General features: G+C 43.1%; 2 protein-coding genes across 13 annotated transcripts in view; one reads left to right on the forward strand and one right to left on the reverse strand.

Annotated features, from left to right (window-relative positions):
• The window catches only part of lrrfip2 (leucine rich repeat (in FLII) interacting protein 2), a 36,619-nt gene extending 16,854 nt beyond the window's left edge, over positions 1–19,765 (reverse strand). For 3 of the 9 annotated variants that reach the window (XM_062520225.1, XM_062520226.1, XM_062520224.1), the window contains exons 1-4: positions 19,366–19,765; positions 17,185–17,344; positions 7,482–7,568; positions 944–1,000 (exon numbers count right to left, since the gene is read on the reverse strand). In XM_062520225.1, coding sequence (XP_062376209.1) covers positions 944–1,000; positions 7,482–7,568; positions 17,185–17,268 — 228 coding nt within the window. In that variant the 5' untranslated portion in view covers positions 17,269–17,344; positions 19,366–19,765. The remainder of the gene's footprint in view (positions 1–943; positions 1,001–7,481; positions 7,569–17,184; positions 17,345–19,365) is intronic. The other 6 variants (XM_062520232.1, XM_062520230.1, XM_062520231.1 and 3 more) reach the window with 3 other exon arrangements.
• Positions 19,766–21,037: 1,272 nt separating this feature from the next.
• The window catches only part of LOC134064325 (arginyl-tRNA--protein transferase 1), a 95,122-nt gene continuing 91,756 nt past the window's right edge, over positions 21,038–24,403 (forward strand). For 2 of the 4 annotated variants that reach the window (XM_062520234.1, XM_062520237.1), the window contains exon 1: positions 21,710–21,937. In XM_062520234.1, the coding sequence (XP_062376218.1) occupies positions 21,838–21,937 (100 nt within the window). In that variant the 5' untranslated portion in view covers positions 21,710–21,837. Of the gene's footprint in view, positions 21,203–21,708; positions 21,938–24,403 lie in introns of those variants that run through there. The other 2 variants (XM_062520236.1, XM_062520235.1) reach the window with 2 other exon arrangements.

The following is a 24,403-nucleotide window of genomic DNA, read 5'->3' on the forward strand; positions in this document are numbered from 1 at the left end:
CATAAAACGAGCCCGATCCTCTTTTCATTGATGATTGCTGATGGGAAATAAAACTGTAAAAGGGAGAGTGGAGACGCTTTACTGCTTCGCAAAGGTCACATTAGAATCCACCGCTTTCATCCTCAGCTTTTTTACGATCAGCATTCCCCAAAGGAAAGGAGCCAGGGGCAGCACAGGGCAGTGCAGTGCAGGGATGCGAGGGGGACGGAGGGAACCCTGAAACTTGAGGCTGGGTGGCTCTGCTGGAACATCTGTTAGCGCTATACCAAACCAACACATGCCACTCGTGAGTGAGGAACAAGAGGCGAGAGCGAACCAACGGCCACCCAGCTGAAGCGTATCAATTCGGCCGGATTCAAAGCGCTGACTGCTTGCCAAGACCGCTTCCTTTCCCTCCCTGCGACCACGTGTGCTTGGGGGAGTGGAAGAGTTGGAAGCAGCACCACGAGGACATGCACGGAGAGACATTTCCATCTTAATCCATTTACGCTACAAATTACCGTAGAACATTCCGGAAAGTGATACCAATCTGACCTTGGACCTGCAGGCCCCTTCACTTTGTTTAAAGTACACCACACTTGACAGGTTAGCTCATGCAATAAAACAACACTAAATCAAGGCTTGGTTAGGTGCAGAGCTACACTGTAGCTTTGTGCTCACTCTGACGGGCACTAGTTTCAGTTTTGAAAACACGGCCGCAATAAAGGTCTGGCCATGTGTCAGCCCCTATCAAGCTCACACCTTGGAATGTCTACAGCCTATCGGACAAACAGATCTCTGATAACAGTTCCTCTGAACCAAGTGCAATGACTGAGGTAATGTCCTACATAAAAGAAGATTAGGAACCTTCCCGATATGGGTGTAGTTGAAACCTCACACAGACAGACACACACGGGTTTTAAAAGATGCAGTTGACAGGCTCACTACATGCGCGCTGTCCTACCATCCATTGGTGGATCTGCCCGAATTTCCTGTTGGAGGACGAGTGGCGCTGAGAGAGCTGAGCAGAGAGGACCGTGATCCGGATGGGAGAGAGGGAACAAACATAAACACAAACTCACTGTTTACTCGCAGCAAAGTGGTTCCATCATCACACACACATATACGCGCACAAACACACACACACACACACACACACAGTCATGTGATTATGTGGCAAAACCAACATCAGCTCCTGCAGAAAGGCTGTTCAGTTGAAAATGCATCCAATATGCTTGTGTGCAGGTGTTGTACTTCCAAGTCCACCGCCAGCATGTGTTGCAAAGTAATATCGCTGACAAGACATTTCAGCAACATCTTTCCAGTTCATATGCTGATCAGACGTTTCTCAACGTATCGGTCTCCATCCTACCTTGAAAATTGTGATCTATCAAAGCACTACTGTTCTCCACATCTTATATCCTTTCCTATGAATCATCCAATTAAAAATATAACACTACCGCTGATGATGACCATGCCATACATCTTCCCTAAATCTGTCCAAAACAATGAGTAGCCTTGTATGGAGCAGAATGAGTGTTTACTTTTAAAGGGACACTTCACCGATTAGCATTAAGCTTTGTATCTTTAGAAAACCAGTCATGTTTTTGAATGGTCTGTAAGACGTCACTTTTCTGAACCAATGAGGGAACAGGAAGTGGTCGAAGGAAAATCCGTGAAGCAGCCGCGCGCTGTTTGAGACATTAAATGATAACCCCTGTTGAATCCTAATAAAGCTGACTCCGCCAAATATAAGAAGGTCTAGTTCAAAGTAACATTATTCTCAGGGGTCAGGCTGGTGAGCCTGGTGGTGCCTTCGAAAGTAACATTGTGAATTCTCCGGGATCAGGCTTATGTGGGCTATAAGCGCGTGATCAACTATTTACTGTGCAATGCCACCAGTCATTCTTACCGACCCCGTATCGTCAGGAATATGCTGAGGGTCCTATTCTCCTCCACTGCCGATTAATTCGGGCGGTTCCCGTACGTTATCATTGTTACTAGTTTCTAGAAAGGATTCAGTGTCTGCCCCGGTGACCTGGACTATTAATACTGTGATACGTGCTGCTCCACAACCACATACTAGCACAGAGGGTTCTGGCTGTGCTAGGACGCGATTACTCGATACAGATCACCATAGACATTTCTATGGCAGCCCCCGTAAAACATAACGGCCCATCGCTTCATAATATTAGTCAATTTCGAAGACAGTTTGCCCTTTCCAGATGGTTAACTCCTACGGCGGCGGTAGTTAGACCCTAGCCATCCATAACGCTAGCACGTTACCTGGGACCGGACACAGCCGCATAAGTACATAATGGCTACGCGGATCAGCATAACAAATTTATTGGACAGGTACAAGCTAGTCATCCAACACATTACAGACGTACATCTAAATGCAAAGCGTGAAAGTTACTTAAACAGGTTCAAGAAATACTTAGGCTAAGATACGAAAACAGACAGAGAATGAAACATACTTTACCAGCTCAGAGGAAGATGACTACACACCGAAGTGTGGGAGTTCATAGCTAATAGAGACTCCATGAATAATGTTTTGTCTACGCTTTTATAGGCTACAAAGTTTGTGATTGGTTCACACAGTGACAGGGGTTACATGAATGGAGATCACATGATGAGTACTGTAGGTGAAACTGAGACCATTGTTGTAGTGAAACCACTTGAGTAAATCAATCAAGACATGACAATACATTTGGTTACATTTCCTGGTCCAAGTTAACTTCTGAGGACTTTGGACAAACGTGTGACAGGAGGTCCACAATAGGCCCACACTCAGTAGCTAATCAAGAGTCCATATATGATTGAAAGGAATGTCATCAGCCTGGGAACTTAGATCCTTACAGACCTCCCTTTGACCCCTCTGGGTCATCATAGGATTGGACCAAGTGGGGTTATCAGAGTAGGATCGTTAAGGGCTGATGATTGCAGTTTCTGGAGAACCAAGGTCAGCTCTTCTGAAGTTGGAGGATGGGGTGTCTGAAGTAGCAGCTCTGTGCCAGGTTCAGGAGTAATCCATTTGTTGAATGACCTAGCAGGATTGTGCCAGGTCCAGGTAATAGTCCAGTGTTGAATGTTTCATGAGACTCATGGTGTCCTAGAAGGTCTGTATCTTGTTCAGGGTGTCCTCCCACCAGGGAGAAACATTAAAGTCCAGCAGATGTTGTACTGAGTAGATCAACCCCCCAAGAGTTAATCTTTCTCAGGATACTCCATTGTGTGCTCGACACCTGGATGGCATCAGCATATCCACGTAGTGATTGAACATTGATGAGCTTTGTGTTATTATGGGAGAAAGGTTACCAGATATTACAGATATAACATATTTAGATGTTTCATGACAACAAGGTAAAATAGAAAACAAGGTCTCAGTCTCTTTTACAAGTACTTTAAAGATAATGTGATTCCATTTGAGAACTTGATTATTTACCACTATGCCGAGTGGGCGAATAGTGGTGGAATGGAGAAAATTCTGTTTAGAGTGGATTAAGGGATAAGAGGTTAGTGTAGTTGGAACATACATAGATACATCATGAATACTGTTAATAACTGAATATTTTTTCTAACGCCAGTCACCTATTGGGATAAAAGATTTCTATAAGATCACGTAAAGCATTTCTAGGTGACTTGCGTAGGCACAAATTTAATATGTCTTGTCTAGAGGCAGTAAATAAATCTGATGCATAATACTTTACAAACTAAGGCATGTTCGATGGCATTGATATCTTTGGAAATGGTGTGACTAGTGGTTAGAAACGCCTGCGCTTCAAATGTAACCACTTTGATAATATTCTTATTACTAATAATGAAGTGTTGAAAAACCAGTGGCGCCCTGATTTACCAACCATATTGAAAATTAACACAAAATCAACACAAGCCTATCTCTATAGTTTTCATCACATTTGTTACAGTGCTATACATATAATGACAATACATTGGAGATGTTTAAAGTAATTCAAACATAAAAACACAGGATAGCTTAAATGTGGAAAATAAAACTGGTTAGAATAAAAGTTCATTTGATATCCAAATTGTTTAGTTTTGAGGCTGAGAAAATCAGTTATGTTAAGGCAATGCATTCTTGTTTTTGGACATTAAGCTGGAAAGGCTACACAGGTTACAATTCAGCTTTAGGACAATTGTACTACCAACATCTGTACAGTCTATGCTTTGTATCAGAAGTAATTTACAGAGTCTATGCACTATAACTTTTCAGACAGCAGCATGCAACAAAGTCAGCTTGAAACAAATTGTCTTTAGCTAAACGTATCTTTGGCAATGTGCTTGGAATTAATTTTACAATGATGGCTAGGTACATATGTAAGGTTACAAAACTGTAAAGTTGCAAAACTGAGTTTGTATTGTACTGTTCGCACTATGTGTCTGCCATTCACGTAATCAACCATGTGTGGATGTCCGCCCCTTGGCAGACTATTGTGCATTTAAAAAAAAAAGAAGAAAAAAAAAAAAATAGGCTATATAATCAGATGGAAACGTCTGTGTTTCCGAATGTAATTTTATATTTTATCAATTAAAAAAGTAAATCAAAGTATCTTACTATGTTGTTGAATGGTGGAATAATGTCAGTCGCATTGTCCGTCTTACTATGTTGTTGAATGGTGGAATAATGTCAGTCGCATTGTCCGTCAGTGAAAGCATGGATCAAACTGGTTAAAGTAGGCTATTTGTAAACAGGAATTCTTAAGGTAAAACAAACAACTGGGCTATAAAGCTACCTGGTATACATTTACAAAGGTTATTGAATAGATGGTTCACTCTGAGCATAGGCAACTATATGATCATATCTCTGTCTGTTAAGGATCTCACCAAAGCCTTCTCGTACCAGATTTCTAAAGTTTCCGGAATAACAGAGGGTATGTTGACCCATACTACAAATATGTCCAACTATAAATGGATTGGCTTGTCGTAACTTGCCCTCAAGAACAAGAACAAAATAGAAAACAAACAACAAAAAGATAAACTCACCACAGTGGCTGTAGACAGGAAAAACTAAAAAAAAAATTACTGCTACTCTCACTCAGCTGTCACTGCGTGAAACTGAAGGTTGCGCGGTGCTTACGTCTTTGCACGTGATTGGTTGTTAAGAGGTCACGTGTCCTCACACGGGGCACCACCTGTAAGACGTCACTTTTCTGAACCAATGAGGGAACAGGAAGTGGTCGAAGGAAAATCCGTGAAGCAGCCGCGCGCTGTTTGAGACATTAAATGATAACCCCTGTTGAATCCTAATAAAGCTGACTCCGCCAAATATAAGAAGGTCTAGTTCAAAGTAACATTATTCTCAGGGGTCAGGCTGGTGAGCCTGGTGGTGCCTTCGAAAGTAACATTGTGAATTCTCCGGGATCAGGCTTATGTGGGCTATAAGCGCGTGATCAACTATTTACTGTGCAATGCCACCAGTCATTCTTACCGACCCCGTATCGTCAGGAATATGCTGAGGGTCCTATTCTCCTCCACTGCCGATTAATTCGGGCGGTTCCCGTACGTTATCATTGTTACTAGTTTCTAGAAAGGATTCAGTGTCTGCCCCGGTGACCTGGACTATTAATACTGTGATACGTGCTGCTCCACAACCACATACTAGCACAGAGGGTTCTGGCTGTGCTAGGACGCGATTACTCGATACAGATCACCATAGACATTTCTATGGCAGCCCCCGTAAAACATAACGGCCCATCGCTTCATAATATTAGTCAATTTCGAAGACAGTTTGCCCTTTCCAGATGGTTAACTCCTACGGCGGCGGTAGTTAGACCCTAGCCATCCATAACGCTAGCACGTTACCTGGGACCGGACACAGCCGCATAAGTACATAATGGCTACGCGGATCAGCATAACAAATTTATTGGACAGGTACAAGCTAGTCATCCAACACATTACAGACGTACATCTAAATGCAAAGCGTGAAAGTTACTTAAACAGGTTCAAGAAATACTTAGGCTAAGATACGAAAACAGACAGAGAATGAAACATACTTTACCAGCTCAGAGGAAGATGACTACACACCGAAGTGTGGGAGTTCATAGCTAATAGAGACTCCATGAATAATGTTTTGTCTACGCTTTTATAGGCTACAAAGTTTGTGATTGGTTCACACAGTGACAGGGGTTACATGAATGGAGATCACATGATGAGTACTGTAGGTGAAACTGAGACCATTGTTGTAGTGAAACCACTTGAGTAAATCAATCAAGACATGACAATACATTTGGTTACATTTCCTGGTCCAAGTTAACTTCTGAGGACTTTGGACAAACGTGTGACAGGAGGTCCACAATAGGCCCACACTCAGTAGCTAATCAAGAGTCCATATATGATTGAAAGGAATGTCATCAGCCTGGGAACTTAGATCCTTACAGGTCGTACATCATTCCCTCGGTTTGCCTTGAGATGGGAGAAATACGGATTTCAATGAAACCCATGAATAGGACTTCCTGCTTTCAATGATGTAAAATGATGATTTTTACATCATTGAAAGCAGGAAGTCCAACATTGAAATCCGTATTTCTCCCATTTCAAGGCAAACTGAGGGAATGATGCACGACCATTCAAAAACATGACTGGTTTTCTAAAGATACAAAGCTTAATGCTAATCGGTGAAGTGTCCCTTTAATGCCCTTAGTCATCAAGACCTTCAAGACTCTGTTGACAAGAATGACTTTAGGCATTACAGGCTTATTACTGTATACAAGATGCAACACTTGGCCTAATACATCAGACATTATTTCAAATAGCATTCTCACCTCCCCGGTGTAACAGAGACAGTCTATGAGTGGATGATCGCATCAGACAGCTAAACGAGCGACATGCTAACTTCCTTAATAAGGTGGCATATATCAGAGCGGAGGCACGGCGCTGTGGTGCCAGAGAGAGAGTGAGTGAGTCAGCCTGACCTCAGCGGTATTCACCGTTTCCACATCAACACTCTCCCTGAAGAGAGAAAGCAGAGCAGAGCGCTGGAGAGGAGAGGAGCACACTCAGCACCTGAGAGGCTCTCTCACTTCGGATAGTGGCCACTGTGATCGCGCATCCAGCATGACTTGGCGCTGAATGGAGTGGACCACCTTTTTTCTGGGATGTACAGTCATGGAGGCAATCTGAATCAGTGATCTTTGAACATGCAGTGTGAGCCACAGAGCTCCTTTCAACTCTCCAAATTTAAAAAGCGCAAGTCAAGTCAAAGTATGAAATTCTATTGCAACAACATTATAGCCATTTGAATTAGAGCATCTAACTGTTACTTACTGCAACTACTGGTATGCCTAAAACTGCATCTGACTCTCTAATTGAAGGCACACCATTGTTGCGCAATCATGATGGCTGACTCATAATTCAAATGAATTTGGCTCTACTGTGGTAGTGTTGATAAAGCAGTGGAGGACTAAGTCCACAGCTAAATAACTGTGCCCTGCCCTATAATGAAAACTAATGACAGTGAGCTGCTGGGATGGTGGTAGTGGCAGTACCTCTCTTTGCTGACGCTCCAGCTCCCGCATTCGGATGTCCCGTGCTTCTGCCCTGGCGGCTCTCTTGGCTGCGAGCCTGGCCTCTGCCTGTGGAACAGAACAGAACAAAACGCTCATCAGTCTGTCAGGAAACTTATTAGTGCAACACCACCACTTTTCATACATTTCATCGCACTTCACAACACCACCTTTTAACTTTTGTGACCCCTTTCATGTACAGGCAGAGTATGTGCCCTGCCCTAGATGAGGCAAATGACATCTGCCCCTATTTTACTGACTCAAAAAAACTAAAAAAAAAACATCTCTCCCTCTCTCCCTAGGGGTTGCCATTAACACTCAGGGATTTGCCAACCTTTTTGCTAAACTGCTTCAAAACTCCACATGCTTTTTTTCTGACAAACATAAACATAACACAGAATAACATCCTTAACAACCCTTTCAAATACAGGAAGTTACTTTAGAGCTTCGGAGCTTTGTGTGAAGAATGAAATGAACATGCAGCTTTCTGTCTCAGTCTGAGCCAAACACCAGCTCTTGGTTACCCTCCCATTAGCGAAGAGCGCCTTGCATGATAAATAGGCCGTTGTTATTGAGTCATTATGTTGTGAACACTGAAAAAAATGTCACACCAAATATGAGGCCTAAACAAAAGCACATGTTTGGGTTGTTTACACTATCCACAGAGACAAAAGAAGTTAGGTCTATCTATGACACACTCACACTCACAGAATCTATCCTGCTGATGTCCTATTAGACCAAGCAACGCCCTGGTTGAACACAGCAAAGAAAAATGCTGGCTTGTTGGACTTTGGATGTCATGCAATTGAATATTCTGTTTATGACTAGTTCCATTTATGAGGTAACAAATCGCTTACTAGTTTTGATAGTGGCTGGTACTATGCTGTTGGTTAGCTTTTTAAAAAAATCTATTCTCTCTCTTAATTGTCATTAACTCACAATAGATTACTTAAATGGAGACTGATGAGTTGTGCTGATGAATATGGACAACGGTTTAGAAGTTGATTTGATATGCAATATATTTTTTGAGAAAGTCCAGCTTTACGGTCAATTCAAGCTAGCCTTTCTTTTGCTTTTCACAATACATTGCCGTTGCCGTGTTGCCGTTTGTGGTGCTTTTTCAAATGTTGCCGCATGTTCACTGTTCCACGTTTTGTATAACACCTTAGTTTTGCTAATTTGTACATCGCTTCTGGTAAACCTGGAATACTCGCAAATGATGAGTTGCAAGCTACAAAATGTATTGCAGTCTTCGTGCTTTGCCAATCGCATGAATTGAAAATGCACATCAGACTACTTCATGTGTGGCTGACTGACAGGCCTCCAACTCCTGGGCTAATGCAACACCATCAGTGCAACATCAAAAACTTTCAATGACAATCTGGATGTCTCCTCAGACTTTCGAACACCACCTGTCCACTCGTAAATACTCAAGGAGGACATGATCCAATTCTTAAAACTACTCATCTGCCCTTCACCACAAGGGGGCTGAGAATGCCAGATTACGCTCAACACGCCAAGCCAACTGGGATCAAAATCCACCGCCATATCTGGGTCAATTGGTTTCAGCTCCCCGCGTGGCTTGGCTTCTCATCTCACAGCAAAGGAGGACTGTTAGGACTCCACTGGCAGAAAGAGAGAGAAAAAAGGGAGAACAGGAATACAAACCCGACCCTTTCAAGACATGAGGTCTGAACACACAGCAGAGGCTCAGTGAGTTTACGGGACGAGACCAGCCGCTGTGGGCGTGGAGGGAGCCTTTGGGGGACTACACAGCATGAGGTGGTGCTCTGTTTGGGAGATAAGGTCAGCATGTGTTCCTACGCCGCTATGTTGGGCACTGCGCTGCGCAGGCCTCCAGCTCTCAATAATCAGTTCCATGATGAGTCCCGGGATGCCTCTAAACTTCAAACATGAACCGTCTGGTTTTGCTGTAGCCAAGTATGGGCCTGCTGTTGAAGTCTTGGACCCCATTCAACTCTTTTCCATTTCACAAACTTTAGTCAAGCTATGTTCTAATAATTCCATTCCTGTCAAACATGTCATCAAGTATGTAAACAAGACCAAAACTCACCAAGTAAAGCTTGAACGCCCTTATATATTATATATCAAGTACAGCAGTAAAAATGTACCGAGCCAGCTCCCCAAAACATAATTCACTGAACAAAATGGAACATTCTAATCCTACTCATTGTAGATGCCATTGTCAGTAATACACGCTGCATCAACACCATCATTAGCAACATATACAGAAGGGCAAAACGGATGGCCTGTTTTCTAATAATAGTGCTCCCTGAGAGCTTTGAGCTTTGTGTTTGAGCGGAGATGAGATGGGAGAGCTGTTGGTGTGGTCCAGTCCACCATGACTCACTTCAGCCACAGAGGCCGAGGACTGGCACAGAGCCTCAGTGATCAACGGCACACACACACACAGAGAGAGAGAGAGAGATACACAGAGAGAGAGAGAGAGAGAGAGAGAGAGAGAGAGAGAGAGAGAGAGAGAGAGAGAGAGAGAGACAGACAGAGAGAGAGAGACACACACAAACACAGAAACAACATGTGTTCTCCATCAGTCCAGGGCCTCCCTAAGCTCCACTCCTCCGGGTGTAAAGGTCAGAGATGGGCAGGAGTCCTAGATCTCCCCCAAGTCAGTGAAGGGGAGGGTCCACATGACTTCCAACATACTTCTTTTCAGGTTCTCTCTCTCTCTCTCTCTCTCACTCACACACACTTGAGAGAAGTAAACGCCCCCATCTAAACAGCAGGCCTAATTATGAAGACAGAGAAAGCGCTACATTTTAGACGTTTACAGAGAGCTGGGGTGTGTTTGGGGTGGATGTAAGCATGGCAAGGAGGGGGGAAGGGGGAGGGAGTGTGAGACAGCAGAGCCTGGTTGGGGGAATCGGGGTCTGATAGCAAGACCAGCAGGACTAAATTTGCTTGATGCCTCAGCAGCACAGGCTAAATTCAGCCTGACCCACCTCTCCTCCCTGGCAACGAAGCAAACCCCTCCCCTCTCCAAGTGCACTCTTACGGCTCCCCTGCCAGCCACCACGGCAGTCTGCAGAGGCCTTAAAGTATTGAAGACAGCTCACCTCATTCAACGTCGCCCATAAAGACACACGGTCAAAGCCAGATCTTTTACAAATGGCCACTTAATGGGATTTGTGAGACATAAAACACAATGGCCATGGATGAGTTCGTGGGGAGGGGGAAGCATTTTGCCAGCGCACGCTGAGAGTCCTGTAAATAACTCTTCATACCCAGCTGTGCCGTGCTGTGAGAGTGCCGTTGCTCCTGCTGGCTACAAGGATACTGTAGTGTGTGACTGTGTGATAAATACTGAGGCAAAGCTCCAGCTGTATTTAAGATCGGTCTAAGATGGCATCCATCAAGATATTCCAGGGCAAGGTTACTGACAGTGGGAGCACTGTCTGTACAGTAAATTGGTCAAAGGCTTACCAAATGTCCAATTAAACAATCACTTTTAAAAGCCGCAGAATGATAAACAATGATAATCGATGGAACAAATAATTTATATCCCGCACTCTGGCCAACTTAACACTTAGTGGATCTGCAATTTGTTGACTTAACTCCATGATCCAGCTTGATGTCCCCTCTGACCCACTGCGGTCCTTTGATGAGCATCGGCTGTGCCGGCTTCCCTCAACACTAAGAGGTCACAGTCACGATAGTTAGCGATAGTTTGGGGATTTTCAAAAGTAAGGACTCATCTATTTGCCTTGCACCTAGCTGATCAATATTCCTTGCAGATGATTTGCTTTTGTTATTATTCTGTTAAAATAATTTAATCTATTACTGTCATTAGCATTTTTATGTAGGCTATATGACTTCACTTTAAACTGCTAATTTTTAATGCTAGGCAAATGTTTATTGCGATCATTTACAACAACCAACCACCACACACTGTAGACAACTGTAGAATGACACACTTGACATGACATACTATCAAGGGCTGAGCCAATCAAAGCCTATAACCCTGAGGGGATACTGACAACATTCATTTATCTTCCAATATTGAACTTAATGTTAATGAGTCCCCTACAGCGTGTGTACTCATTTAAGCCATTCAACTGCTGGTGTCAGACAATAGTGTGAGGGGAGGCTTCAGAAACAGTTGCACACTCCAGTATGTCTAGAGTAGTGGTAGCCTCTTCTTAGTCTCCCAGTTTCTGCATTTCTCTTCAGATTCTGAAAGTGGACAGGGAAGTGCTCAAGGAAGTGACTTGCAACAGAGAGGTTTGCTTTTTTCGTTAGTGCAAGGATTTCTCGTTTTTCATGCATGAGTAAATGTGACTGTGTGCGACGTGCGTGTGTACATATTTGTGTTTGTGTTTGTGCAGCTGTGTGTTTTGTAAGCGTTTGTCTGTCTGGGTTAGCGCGTGATTTGAGTGGATACATCTGTCCAAGTTAATGTTCACAGGTACTGCAAAAGTGTGTCAGTATTACAGTATGTGTGTCAATGTAAGCATGCGCACGAGTGTGTGTGTGTATGTGTGTGTGTTTCTGTCTGCGTTTTCGTGTGTCCACACATTTGAGAGTGTGAAGCCTGGCCTCTGTACGGCACACCTGTTCCTCTGTCTGACAGGGAGGCTGACCTGGGAGGCAGAGTGGCGCAGCTGAGGTCTGTGTCTCTATCTATAGCCCATCACCCCCATACACACACACACACACACACACACACACACACGCCTGTCCATCCCCCCACCAGCCCCCAGTTCTCATCAGGAGTGGAACGGGGTTGTAATCTGAGCAGTGCTACTGGTGAGCACCATCCCTTCTCGTGCGCACGCACACACACGCACACAGACACACACATAATCTCCTTTACTGTATGTGTTAGATATTTCCTTAACACATAGTCAACTCTATCTAAGTATTTTAACAACTACACGTTTAAGAGTAAAGTTAACTTAAGATAGTCCATAGCTTAGGATAGGCCATACCTTAGACTCCCCACTACCTATAGGATGAGGAAATTGGACACATACTGGGTCAAGAGGACTAGCCAAGATATGAGCATGCCAACAACAAGACATAGACGCTCCTGTTTTGAAACTTAACCTATTAGATGACCTAATACAATATTGACACACACAAACACACAGCAAATTGCAGAATAGAGAACCACAAAGACATTTAGAGAATTCAACACATTGTCAAACTCAATAAAAATGCATACTCATAGCAATCAGTGGCGTATTCATTCTTTTTGTCTGTGGCCTTATCTTTGCGGCCCTTTGAACTTCAGAAGGAATAATAAAAAAAAAGGAACGAGTCAACAACCTGCCATCTACCTACAGTTATCTCAAGAAGGCCAAATGTAAATTGTAGCCATAGCAACAACTTATTATTCAAAAACACTCCTGTGTCAGAGTAGGCCACTGTAGACCAAGGTGCACTGTGGTTAACCAACACTATCAAACATGACTATGCTGGTTGCACATAGGGTGGAGAGCCAGGGAGGCGGAGAACTTCCTACTTTGGACCCTCTGCACTGAGCCTGGCTTTCAGCGCAGATTCTGCTTGCTTCTGCCCTTTCTTGACACCTGCTAGAACACTGTGGCAATATCCAGGCCTATCACACATCTCTGTGTTGTGGTCAACATGTTATTGTGCCAACCATAAACATGCCCCCCTCCTACCCCGCCCTATTTTTGAAACACTGCCAGCAAATGTGAAACCAGTCTAGAACTGAACTCGACTATCAGAATAAGTTGTAGGACTGACTTTCACTCATACTTGTCTACTACAGGTCTAAATAATCTACCTCGAGCTGAAGGAGATGTAGGCTAAGTATTTGCCATCATTGCAATTAACACAACTATGAGACCGTTATCATCACTTGTCCGGCAAAGAGGTCCATCATAAGGGGCAGGATGACGGGAGGAACTAGTCTGATGGTTGGACAGGAGTCAGACCTCTTGTTTATGGACAACTGTGTTTGTTTACCCACATCACTGCATCAGTATTGCCTGCTGGTGCGTCTCTACTCCCGTGATCGGCTGCAATTTGACCTGGACACATCACCACCACTCGCACACTGCATGCCGCTCACCTTACAAATGAAATGGTGCAGCATCCAGAAGAGAATGCAACAAAACAGCGGCATGCAGCTATGCACATGACTGGCCATGAGCGGGAAAAAAACACAATAATCTAAAGCTTCTGAGCTCATCAGTAGACCAACGTGTTAGGGGGGGACACAACTTTTTACAAAACCCCAAAGCCATTCATTCACAGAACATAAGGTTGCCATCTCTGGAAAGACATACAATTCTTGGTGACATAAGCCAATTTTAACAGCTATGAATATGTTGTCCAGAAGCTGAGTTGAGACAGACTTAGCTAAACTGCCACTGTAGTCTACATCTGAAAATAACTGCACTCATATCCATATCACTCCAAATCATGCAGGTATACACTGGGGATCATACTCCAATATATGAGCTGACTCGCTACCAGCATGAGATGAAAACTATGGCCTTAACCGGATCTTGGCCAACTTATGTGCAATGTGTTCAACCACGTTGAAACCTGTAGCAATTAGCCTAGCCCACTTCTTGCACCATCCTCACACTTGTAAAAACGTTAATAACATAGTTGCTATAAGTCACTATACCTATAAGCTCCGAGTCTTCAGTTTTGAATCAGTTCTAAGGAAGTCATGCTATGCATGCCTTGTTTTTTTTTAGCACACCTGCATATTACTTAGAAACTAGAAAAGCACTGAGAGCGCAAAGCTCCGCCAAGCGAATACTGTACATAACCGCCTCCTGCATCCAGACCTTCATTTCAGTCATTCACCTTCCCTGAAAATGTCATCGAAATCCATCCATAACTTTGAGTTATCTTGTTAACAAACAAACAAACAAACAAACAGACAAACAAACAAACCCTGATGAAAACATACAGTAACCTCGGCGGAGGTAAAAAGGTTTGAAAGCACCAGTGTTAGTGTCCAGTCACTTGCAGAATGTTATTCATTAGTCAGTTCCACTGCCGCACATGTGTAGTTTATTGACCAGCTATTTGCTGCCTTATCACATAAACACCATGATTAATGGTGGTCTTAACCAGGGCTGGTCAGATGACTCAAGCATCCATGCATGCTTTGCATGAGTCGATGGTGGAGGGGGGACTGATTCATACGGTTTCATTTACGGGTCACGATTAGTACGGTCTGGCACAGCAATTTATTAATTTACATTTACTCATTTAGAAGACGCTTTTATCCTAAGAAACTTCCATATGTCAATTATATTACAAGGGCCACTGTCGCCAGAGAAATTTGAGGTTAGGTCCCTTGTCAAGGGCACAACAGTGGAAGCCGGGAATTGAACCCACAACTTTTCAGGCTAATTACTGCATGCTAGCCAAGCTCCTTAGCCACTATTCTACCACTGCCTAAAACATTATCCTCCTTACTTGTTACTCAGAAAGGTTCATATCATGAGGCATTGCTCCTAGGAAAATATGAAACAGTATTTTCTAATATTGAGATTTTTGGCAAAGCAAACATTAACAATGTTGCAAAAGTTTTGATGCTGTTCAACATTGTTCAACATTCTCAAGTGCAAGTCTCGAGTTTAAAATGCATGCCAATATAACATCATCAATCCATCTTCTCTTTTGAAGGAGACTTGGTTCAGCTGCTGTTATGCATCACTTCCACCATTTCACTGGCAGGATTGGGCTGTGAGGGCTCATTATGATGCCTGTATCTATGGGAAACAGCATTCTCCAGTTTCCTCAACGGAGTCCGCTTACGGCACCACAATGACTCTGTGCTCCACACCCCTGACGTGTGCAGCAACAATGCAGCCATTCACCCCCCGTGGATGGATTTATTCAACACGACTCTCTCAGAGGGTGACCTCCGGTTAGCGCAACGATTTTCATGAGAATAAATAAATTAAGCGCGGCCGGCCAGCGCGAAATGTCTAGGAGGACATCTGCCAAGTAAGCTTAAGTGCATTGCATTAAACTCACTCTACATTACCATCACAGGCCTGAATTGCATTACAGGCCAGCCGTGCGCAGTGCGCTGAGCGCTCAGGTATGTCTTCACATTTCACTCTGCAGCCTGCCTGTTGAGACATGCACTGCACAGAGTCCAGGTGAGGTGGAAATCTACTGCCTCCATTACGCACTCACTACCCACCCATACTGGACATACTGTACTTCAACAAGCACAGAGAAGCTTACTTAAAGTAATGCATACGGAAATAAACAAATAAATAAACCAACAAATATATAGAAAAGCCGCATAAATGACAAGACTATTAAGATTCACTGAACATCTCATAGATCCCATAGTGACCAAACAATTTCAATGAGGCGTACCAAGATAAAATACATGAGTGTACCATGCTTAATCTATAAATACCAATTTGGTTGACTGCAGCAATGGCTATGGGAGATGGGTTTCCCCAAGTGACAGCCTATCCTGCTGAGCAGCAGGAACTCCAACTCCAGAGACATGTCACTACTAGCTCGGCCTCTTCTCCCTGCTGCCGTGTCTCTAGCATAGGAGCCGGTGCCTGCCACATAGATTAGACTGGACCAGCGGAACTGGCTCGGCTGCATAGCAAGCAGAGTGCTAACTAAACAGTGCTATGCGCAAACATGTGTTGCTTCATGCCCCACAGGGCCGTTTTGTGGCAAAGCTGCCTCACCAACATCGACTCAACACTTTATATTTTATGGCATTGAAATTCTTCAAAAATAATGACATCACTTCCTAGCCAACCAGGACTATGACGCCATATACTGAAACTGATAAGGGTCCAAAACCCCTACTTATTTTTGCCAAATCGATTCATCAACTTTTACATTATTTCTAATCAAATCAAGTCCTCTAGATATACATTTTCCAGACTATTCAACTGAGGTTCTAAAAAAGAATCACAACATGCAGAGTTAATTAAGCATGATCTTTTCAGACACAACAGACAACAAATGTTTTCTTGCAAATGTTCTTGGGCAAAATTTCCTCAAAACCATCTGACATCAAATGAAAACAGATGAGACTAAGCAGTCTATTGGGCAAAGCTGGCCTACCCTGGCATATTACAGAGAGGATCCAAGCAACCCTCTCTCTTTCTGACACCATACTAAATCCTGTTCATCCATGTGATAGCTGGTCATGTCTGATAAGTCCTACTGTCTAAGTTCACTTGTAACATTTGTAAATTATATCAGACAGAAAAAAAACTAGAAGGTTAAACATTAGACATACTTTTGCATGATGTGACCTGCGATTGGCTTCAAATAATCTAGGGCACAACATCTGGAGATTACAGCTCTATGCACGCATGTGGATTTACCATCTGTAATACATTTGCCTAAATCATTAAGCAGCAAAAAAAAAAAAAAAAAAAAAGTCAAAACATTTAGACTATTTTCTAACCAACTTGCAACATCTCCCAGCAAATACATGATAGTCTTTCACCTTGCTAATTAATCCAGGTCACGACTGTGTCAGGTGCACAAGAGAGGAAGGGAGGGAATGGAGGGGGGAAGATGAAAGTGCAAATAAGTGTGGTGTGAGGAACTGTAAAGAAACACAATGACTTTTGAAATATAGAAAAGGAAGTAGGAGATGGAGAGCAGGTCAATAAAGCTGAAAGAGAGACGAAACAGAGAGAGGGGCCACACATACCTCTCGGGCTATGCTACTCAACGCCTCATCCTCAGCTGAGAAGCGGTCCTTGATAGGGGCTCGTTTTCGTCCTGGTGTCCCCATGTCCTCACCGGCCCCACCAGCAACTCTGAAGTGCTCTCGGGAGAGAGAATGGTCGACGTTTGTAGTGCTATACCTCCTGGAGAGAACAGATGGACAGAGGTGGACAAAACAGAACAGAGTCAGTTCAGTTCCATGCAGTAATACAACATGCTTGATGAACAAAGCAATGGTGCAATCTATTTTTCATTTTTAAGTACACAGTCATCCACAACTACTTCCATGTGTTACAGTATGACACACAGCAGGCTGAAGCAATCTACGACATGCTTGCCAATGTTGGCATATAGAGCCAGTCCTTTTAGGCAAGTCCCCTCACTTGGTGGCCATATTGCAATGCACTTTGGACACTTATTGGGCATCTATACCGAGCAGGACTGAGCGTGTGCAAGGCTTCACATCACCAACCTCTCACCAGCCGCAAGATCATAACACACGATTGGCACCATGTATTCACATGTTGACTTTTAGACTCGAAGGGGCTCAGTATGTGTAGACAGCTGTCATATTGTATAACTAACTCCATGCGTTTTTTATAGAGGATTTTTGGAGTTCTGTGTCATTAGAAAGTCTCTGATAGGAATAAGTCTCTCGCTGAATAACCCACTACCCTGGCACAAAGGTAGACTTTGGCCAGCAGTACAATGGCACATCTACAATGATGAATCAGTTCAGTAAAGCATACAACCCAAGATAAGCAAAACAATTTTCAGTTAATTTCAGGGTTAGACGGTGGAGGTAACACTCAACAGAAAAGGAGTCAAGCTGATAAAAAAAAGAAAAGAAAAAGTAGACAGCCTTAGTCATGGCTGCCTGGGATGTATGTGTGCACAGGATAAGCACAATGGTGGCACTGGACTGCTGGTTAATGCCAAGGGCTTGTCACCAAAGCTTTACACAATGTGACAAACCGGAAAAATATTACAGGCATGGAGCAAAGCGCAAACCCACCCAACTCCAGTGAGGAGGGGCATATGTGTGACTCAATGGTCTGGCTTCTTTACAAGATGGAAAAAAGTAGACAAGACATTTGTACTTTTCAGAAAAACTGCGAAGTAAGGAACTTATGTTTTTGCTTAAAAGTCATGGTCTCTCATTCATGACCATTTGAAGTAAATTAGACCATGTAATCGCATGAACAAAAGTAGACAAATGTATGAATGGGTACCTCTACTTGCTAGAGGAATTCGTTAGATAGGCATACCACATATTTCTACAAATGTTTACTCAAAACTCTTCTGCATGCATTTCCTCTCAAGTATAGTCTGGATGTATACCAGTACATCACTTACTTTCCATTGTGATTTACGATTAGGTCCAGGCTAAGCACACTTAATAGATAGAGTATGGATATGACCTAACGTGAATAAGTCGAGTCAGCCAATCACAGCCAATGGCAATGTTATCATACTGAATGGTTTATTATTCACTTAATTGAACAGTGTTGCACACATTCACTTCTTCCGAGATCTAACTGGCGACCAGCAAGTCAGTTAATATGATTTTGATGACTACTTTTATCTGCTGTCGTAAGCTTAAGGTTACCGGTCACTGTTTGATAGACGAGCTATCAACAAACTATGTCAGGTGAAAATCTTTTGATTATGTTCACTGAATACAAAGCAGTCAGGCTGTTGTTCATGGACACCTAAAAACGGACAGCCCTTTCTGGGTAGTGAAGTATCTCCTACAGTACCTTGGTGTAGCTAACGTTAATGGCTTGCTAAATATAGTTACCGTAGCGATAGAGTTAACAATCCTAACGGGCTCCCGGCTACCATTGAAAACTTTTTCTAACTTGCCCTTTGTACATTTATGGTCAATTCTAAACAAATTCTCAATGAAACACCAAACAAAACAGCCCATATCGAAGTGTGCTGATGTTAGCCCAAAGCAGGGGTAATCACAATGCCAGCTAGTCAAAGAGCTAGCTAGCTAACGTCCATGGGATAATTTGCCATCCACCAAGCCAGCTAGCTGGTTAGCCACCCTTGAAACCAACTAACGTTATCTGGCTTATTGATAGCTACCTGGCTAACTATTAGCTGTAATTATTCAAGCAGCATGGCATGTAATGGCAATTTAAAATATAATCCTTACCTTGTGTTAGTATTCAATCAACATGGGGGACAAGTCGCTCGTGTCCCCTTTAGCGCAGTGACCGCAATTCAAAATAGAACAGTCCTTTTTAACAACTAAGCTAGCTGGCTAGCTAGCCCACTTGCTAGCTAACCTCAGTTCTCCGCGAGTTGTGACAGCGCAAACTGACACTGCCCGTCACGTCACACTTCCCAAAGAATTGAGTTCCTTCGTAATCTTTTCCAAGTTTTTTTTCCAGGTCCCTAACTCTCCAGTCTTTATTGACTCCGATGCACACTAATACCATTAAAACAGGTCTTATTCAGCAAAATGCCCTTTCTTTTTATCCTGGTCAGCACTGTCCTCGTTTCCCTCACCACCACTGTCCACCGATTCTTGGAGATGTCAGTGGGTGACGCTACACTTTCCCCGGATGTAAGTGAAGCCAGGGTGGAGGCAAAGGCGTTATTTTCCATCAGCAACTGGCAACCCCCAATGATCCACCCTCATATGCGCTCATGACTTTTATTAGGACTGCCAGCAAACGAAGCGACCTCAGACGTTGACACTGTTTGAATCTGAAAAAGCTATCTGACTGCATCCTTAAATGCTCTTTGGAAAAAGGAAAATCTGTTGCTTCAACTTTTTATTCTGATATGCTGACCATCATGCTTTCTAATATCAAACAGATTCCAATGCAGTTTTAAACATCTGACACAACACCTATGACGTTCGTGGTAGGCTACCTATTTTGTGCAAAGTTTATCCTTGGTTTTCCTAACACTTCCAAATTTCACTCCTGGCATGGACTTTTCTCCTGACATGGACTTCTCTCCTGACATTGATTTGGACTTCATACAGTAGCATATGCCAGAGCAGTTTGGATTAGTGCGTGACACTAATTTATATTTTATTTTATAGCAAACTGCATTTTTTTTAAATCGACGTAACAAACTTTGGTGGGAAACTCATGGAGACAGTCAAATAGCAGAAAAAACATAATTTGTAAGAAAAGGTAGCCCTCTGTCGTCGAAAAGGGGTATTGCGGAAATATGTAGCTTCTGTCAACCTCCTCCTTCATTCATGGCAAAACAACTGCACACCTGAAATATGCTATGCCTACATTTAACAACATTTAAAATATTTCCACGAATTGCATTACAATGTTAAGTGCTCGTAACGATATGAAAAACAGCATAACAGACTATACGAGGAATTATATTATAGGCCTGGAGTAACAACCATTTAATACCATATAAGATCTGGTAAGAAAACTCCAATATGTGACGTAATGTATGGCCTTTTAATATGGTGTTCTTATGAAGACTTTGAAAATTGACTGTAATGTTTAAGACACCCCCCCCCCCCCCCTCCATTTGCATAATGTAGCCTATCTGAATGTCAGAATGTCTATGATGCATGCATTTCTTTAAATATTTTTTTTTGCGGGCTACAAGCATTAGGCCTAGGCTACTGCTCTATGTGCCTTCGGCCAAATTATTAATGTCTGTCCTATATCCACTAGGCTACTTTCAAAATGCAAATTGGCTCATGACTTTCTGTAAGTGATTTGGACCAAAGCGTCTGCCAAATACCAAAAAACATGAATGGGCAATATGTCCCAAGCAGATGGAGTGTTAGCTTACGTGAACCCTCGTCGTAGTAGTAGGCCTATGCTATCTTCCTATATGACTAGTGGAGAGATCTGTCAGTGCAGTGCACTAGTATGTGTGTTGGGAGTGCGTGAGAAAAGTTGTCTACCCAATCCTACAGATGCACACTATTGTAGAGATAAAAGGTACAAGGTCTGGATATAGATGTGGATACTGCGGAGTTTCTCGTGGAAAAGTTTCTTATGGTAAGTTACAGGCTAGCAAGTGTTTGTGCTGCGCTGTGCAAGGGTAGGCTACGAGCTTGTAACAAGCATAGGATACTGACGTGTGCAGGTTACAGAATGCTAGCTTCTCGAAAAACACCTTCAAGACGCTTGTCAAGCGAACCCTCAAGAGCATGCTCAAAGCGGATTCTGAAATCAGCATAGCACTTTTGCTTGAGTTTTTTTCTACGTCATCAGCTAAAGTGGGGGTTTAAGGCAATGGTTTCAAGGAAATACCGAGTGGAACGCTTTAGGCTACAATCTTTGGCTTAAAGGTTTCTTCGATCTAGATTCTAAACTTTGTGAACCAAACTTGAACGCATCTATTGTGACCTATGGGACCACCTGTGCAAAGCTGTTGCAAGCAGCTGTACCAGGGACCTAACATGCTGGCTGGCGGGTGCACAAGCAGCACAAAGTTGTTAAATTGTGTAGAATCTTTGTATTGTATAATCGCAGTTGACGACTTTTGGTTAGTAAACTATGATTAGGTAATTTGTTTTAGAAAACAGCACAGTCATTCTCTACTGAGCATTCTCGTTTTGTGAGAAGAGGTGTTCCCTCATAATATAGCCGGGTTGCTCTCTGGTGCTGGTCAGTTGTGACCATTTAGGAACATGGCAGCAGGTAGCTCGTACAGTATTGTAGAATATTTTGGTGGAGATGATGGATATCGCTGTGGCTACTGTAAAAACGAAAAAGGCAACTTCTCGCATGGTGAGTAGAAGCTGCGAGACTGACGTTATAACTACATTCCTTTTTAAAATGATATTTTCTCCTTAGGTCTTGAATCAGTTGGATCCATGTTGGCTAACGTTAGCTAGCTATCTGGCTGACAAGCCGCTTTAGCAACTCACTTCTGCTAACTTAGCAAGCGACTTTTAGAAGGATGGTTGGGCCTGTGCCTCGTGGCAATATTGTCTCCCATTAATACTTTGTCGTTTGTGTGGAAAATACCCTCCATGAACTTCGTCAAGAGCCAGGTTAATGCTACCATGCTAACGTCAGTTCAGCTGTCATTGCAGGCTAATGTTTAACGACGGGATAAGTAGGCTGGTGGTGGCAATCCATGATCTAGAATTGCAGGGACATTAGCAATTCTGGCCATTTTAAGTGTATATAGTATGGCAAGCTGCACGATACTAGCCTTTTAAAAAATAAATAAATAAGGTCATTGTGTCTATAGTGTGTTATTTCATAAGAAGTTCTGTGCTGTGATGCTAGCCTGTGTCCGTACTTCAGCTGATGTTGAATACTCCTCAGAACGTGGCCCGAGCGAGGTTGTTTTAATTGGAGCTGCTTATGTCATCACAACCATTGAATCAGTTTTAACATTTGTATTTCATCTCGGTATGTATGTAGGCTTTGAAGAAGATTGATAATGGTGCAGGAGAAACTGCATGTGGCTCAAAGCCACATCTTCTTGTTGCACACGTTTTCGGGCTCGTGGTTGAGTCTCTCTTTCCAGCCTGCTCGAGGTGTTGGTTGAAAGTTCACTCTTGTGTGTTCAGGGTTAATTGGTACATGTCAATTTTGACTGGTCTGTTGTAACGCCTGAAGGTACCGTTAGTTATGTTTATCATAGTGTTATTGCATAGCTTTGCTTTGGTATGTTCTGCTCACAATTGTGTTATGTAGGGACATTAGGGACAATCTAGAAGTGTAAGAAGTGGTACTCATTTGTTCTAAGATATTATTTGTGTTGTTTGTGTAGGCCTACTCATTTGTACACAGAGATATGTGCGTTGTGTGTGTGTGAGGGTAAGCAAAAGTTATGTGTCTGTCACTAAAATCTTTGTCATCACTCTGCATTGTCCAAGTGGACTTAGGCCTTGACTTTGGGCGGTTTGATTTTAGGAAATGAGTCATTTGAAGACGATGCTAAAAACGGCTTAATAAGAAAATGGGAAGGAATCTTCTTCGGGGTTGTGTTGTAACAGAGTAGTGATGAGGGGGATAGTGATGTTATATAAATAGAGTCCATAGAAATTCCACCTTCCGGTCACTGTTTGGGCCTATAATAAATGACCCTTACTGTAATCTGGGCACTATAATTAGACAGTCACTGTGTAATTCAGGAAGTGTAGTGGAGAAGGCTCACAGTCGCAGCAGGTAATCTGGGAGAGAAGGCCTAACACAGGATAACCTTAGCGGTACCAGGGATCATAGGGTCTCTGGTCTTTGCCTTCAGTTTTTAAAATAATCCTTGCTCAACTGTCTGCATTTAACGACTCTGACTGACCTGCCAGTCTGGACGACGGATTGGGTCACAGGAAAGTGACCGACTGTGTGGGGATTTGTGAGCAGCCTAATGACTGGGAGGGGAGAGCACAGCACAGTCACTTTCATGTCCATGTCCATGTCCATGTCACATGAAAGGTTGCGCATACAACCTTTTTCAGGTAGTGCAGGTTCTGCTTTGCATCATGCTAATGGGATTAGCTCAGTTGCAGCCAGCTGGCACAGACAGGGCCGTCTGGTGCCGGAATGGCCTGTCATGTCCTGGAGAGGATTGGCACAGGCGGCTACGAACACTTCCACCACACCAAACCCGGAAGAAGTCTCTCTAAGTCAGTGATCTTCAGTGTGTAGCTATTTTTAAATGGGAGAGCAATGATGTGGAAGGCACCATTGTTCCTGGAAGGTTGCTATTTTAGCCTTGCTTGCTAGTGCTTGTCCTTTTTTTTTTAACACAAGTATAAATGGTCGGCATAAACCGTGCACATTAGTTAGTTGATACCTAGTGCCATCTCTCAGTGACCAACACTCCAATCAGCAAATTAATTAATAGATTAAGTGACACAACATGTTGCAGTAGATTATTTTTCAGACTAACAATCTAACAATCAATAGAGACTTGCCCGCTTACCATGGGGATGGGTATCAAACTAACAATCAGTGCAGTCCAAAGACATGACTGGTGTCGGCTTTGGTCAGGATATTTCCCTTGCCGTACACTACATTAACTAATGATGTTGCACTCTTCTTCCCCCCTCAGTAGAGGTCTGTTGATCTATCACAAGGCCTACATGGAGCCCCACCTACCAAGTATATCTTCAGTCCCTGCTCCAAACACCTGTTTGTAGCGGTGCACAGGTGTGATGTAAAGGGTCTACTGATGTGTGTATTCAAGCCAGCACCTGTTTGTAGAGGAGCACAGGTGTGATGTACAGGGTCTACTGA

Source organism: Sardina pilchardus, chromosome 18, assembly GCF_963854185.1.
Source record: "Sardina pilchardus chromosome 18, fSarPil1.1, whole genome shotgun sequence".
NCBI lineage: Eukaryota > Metazoa > Chordata > Actinopteri > Clupeiformes > Clupeidae > Sardina > Sardina pilchardus.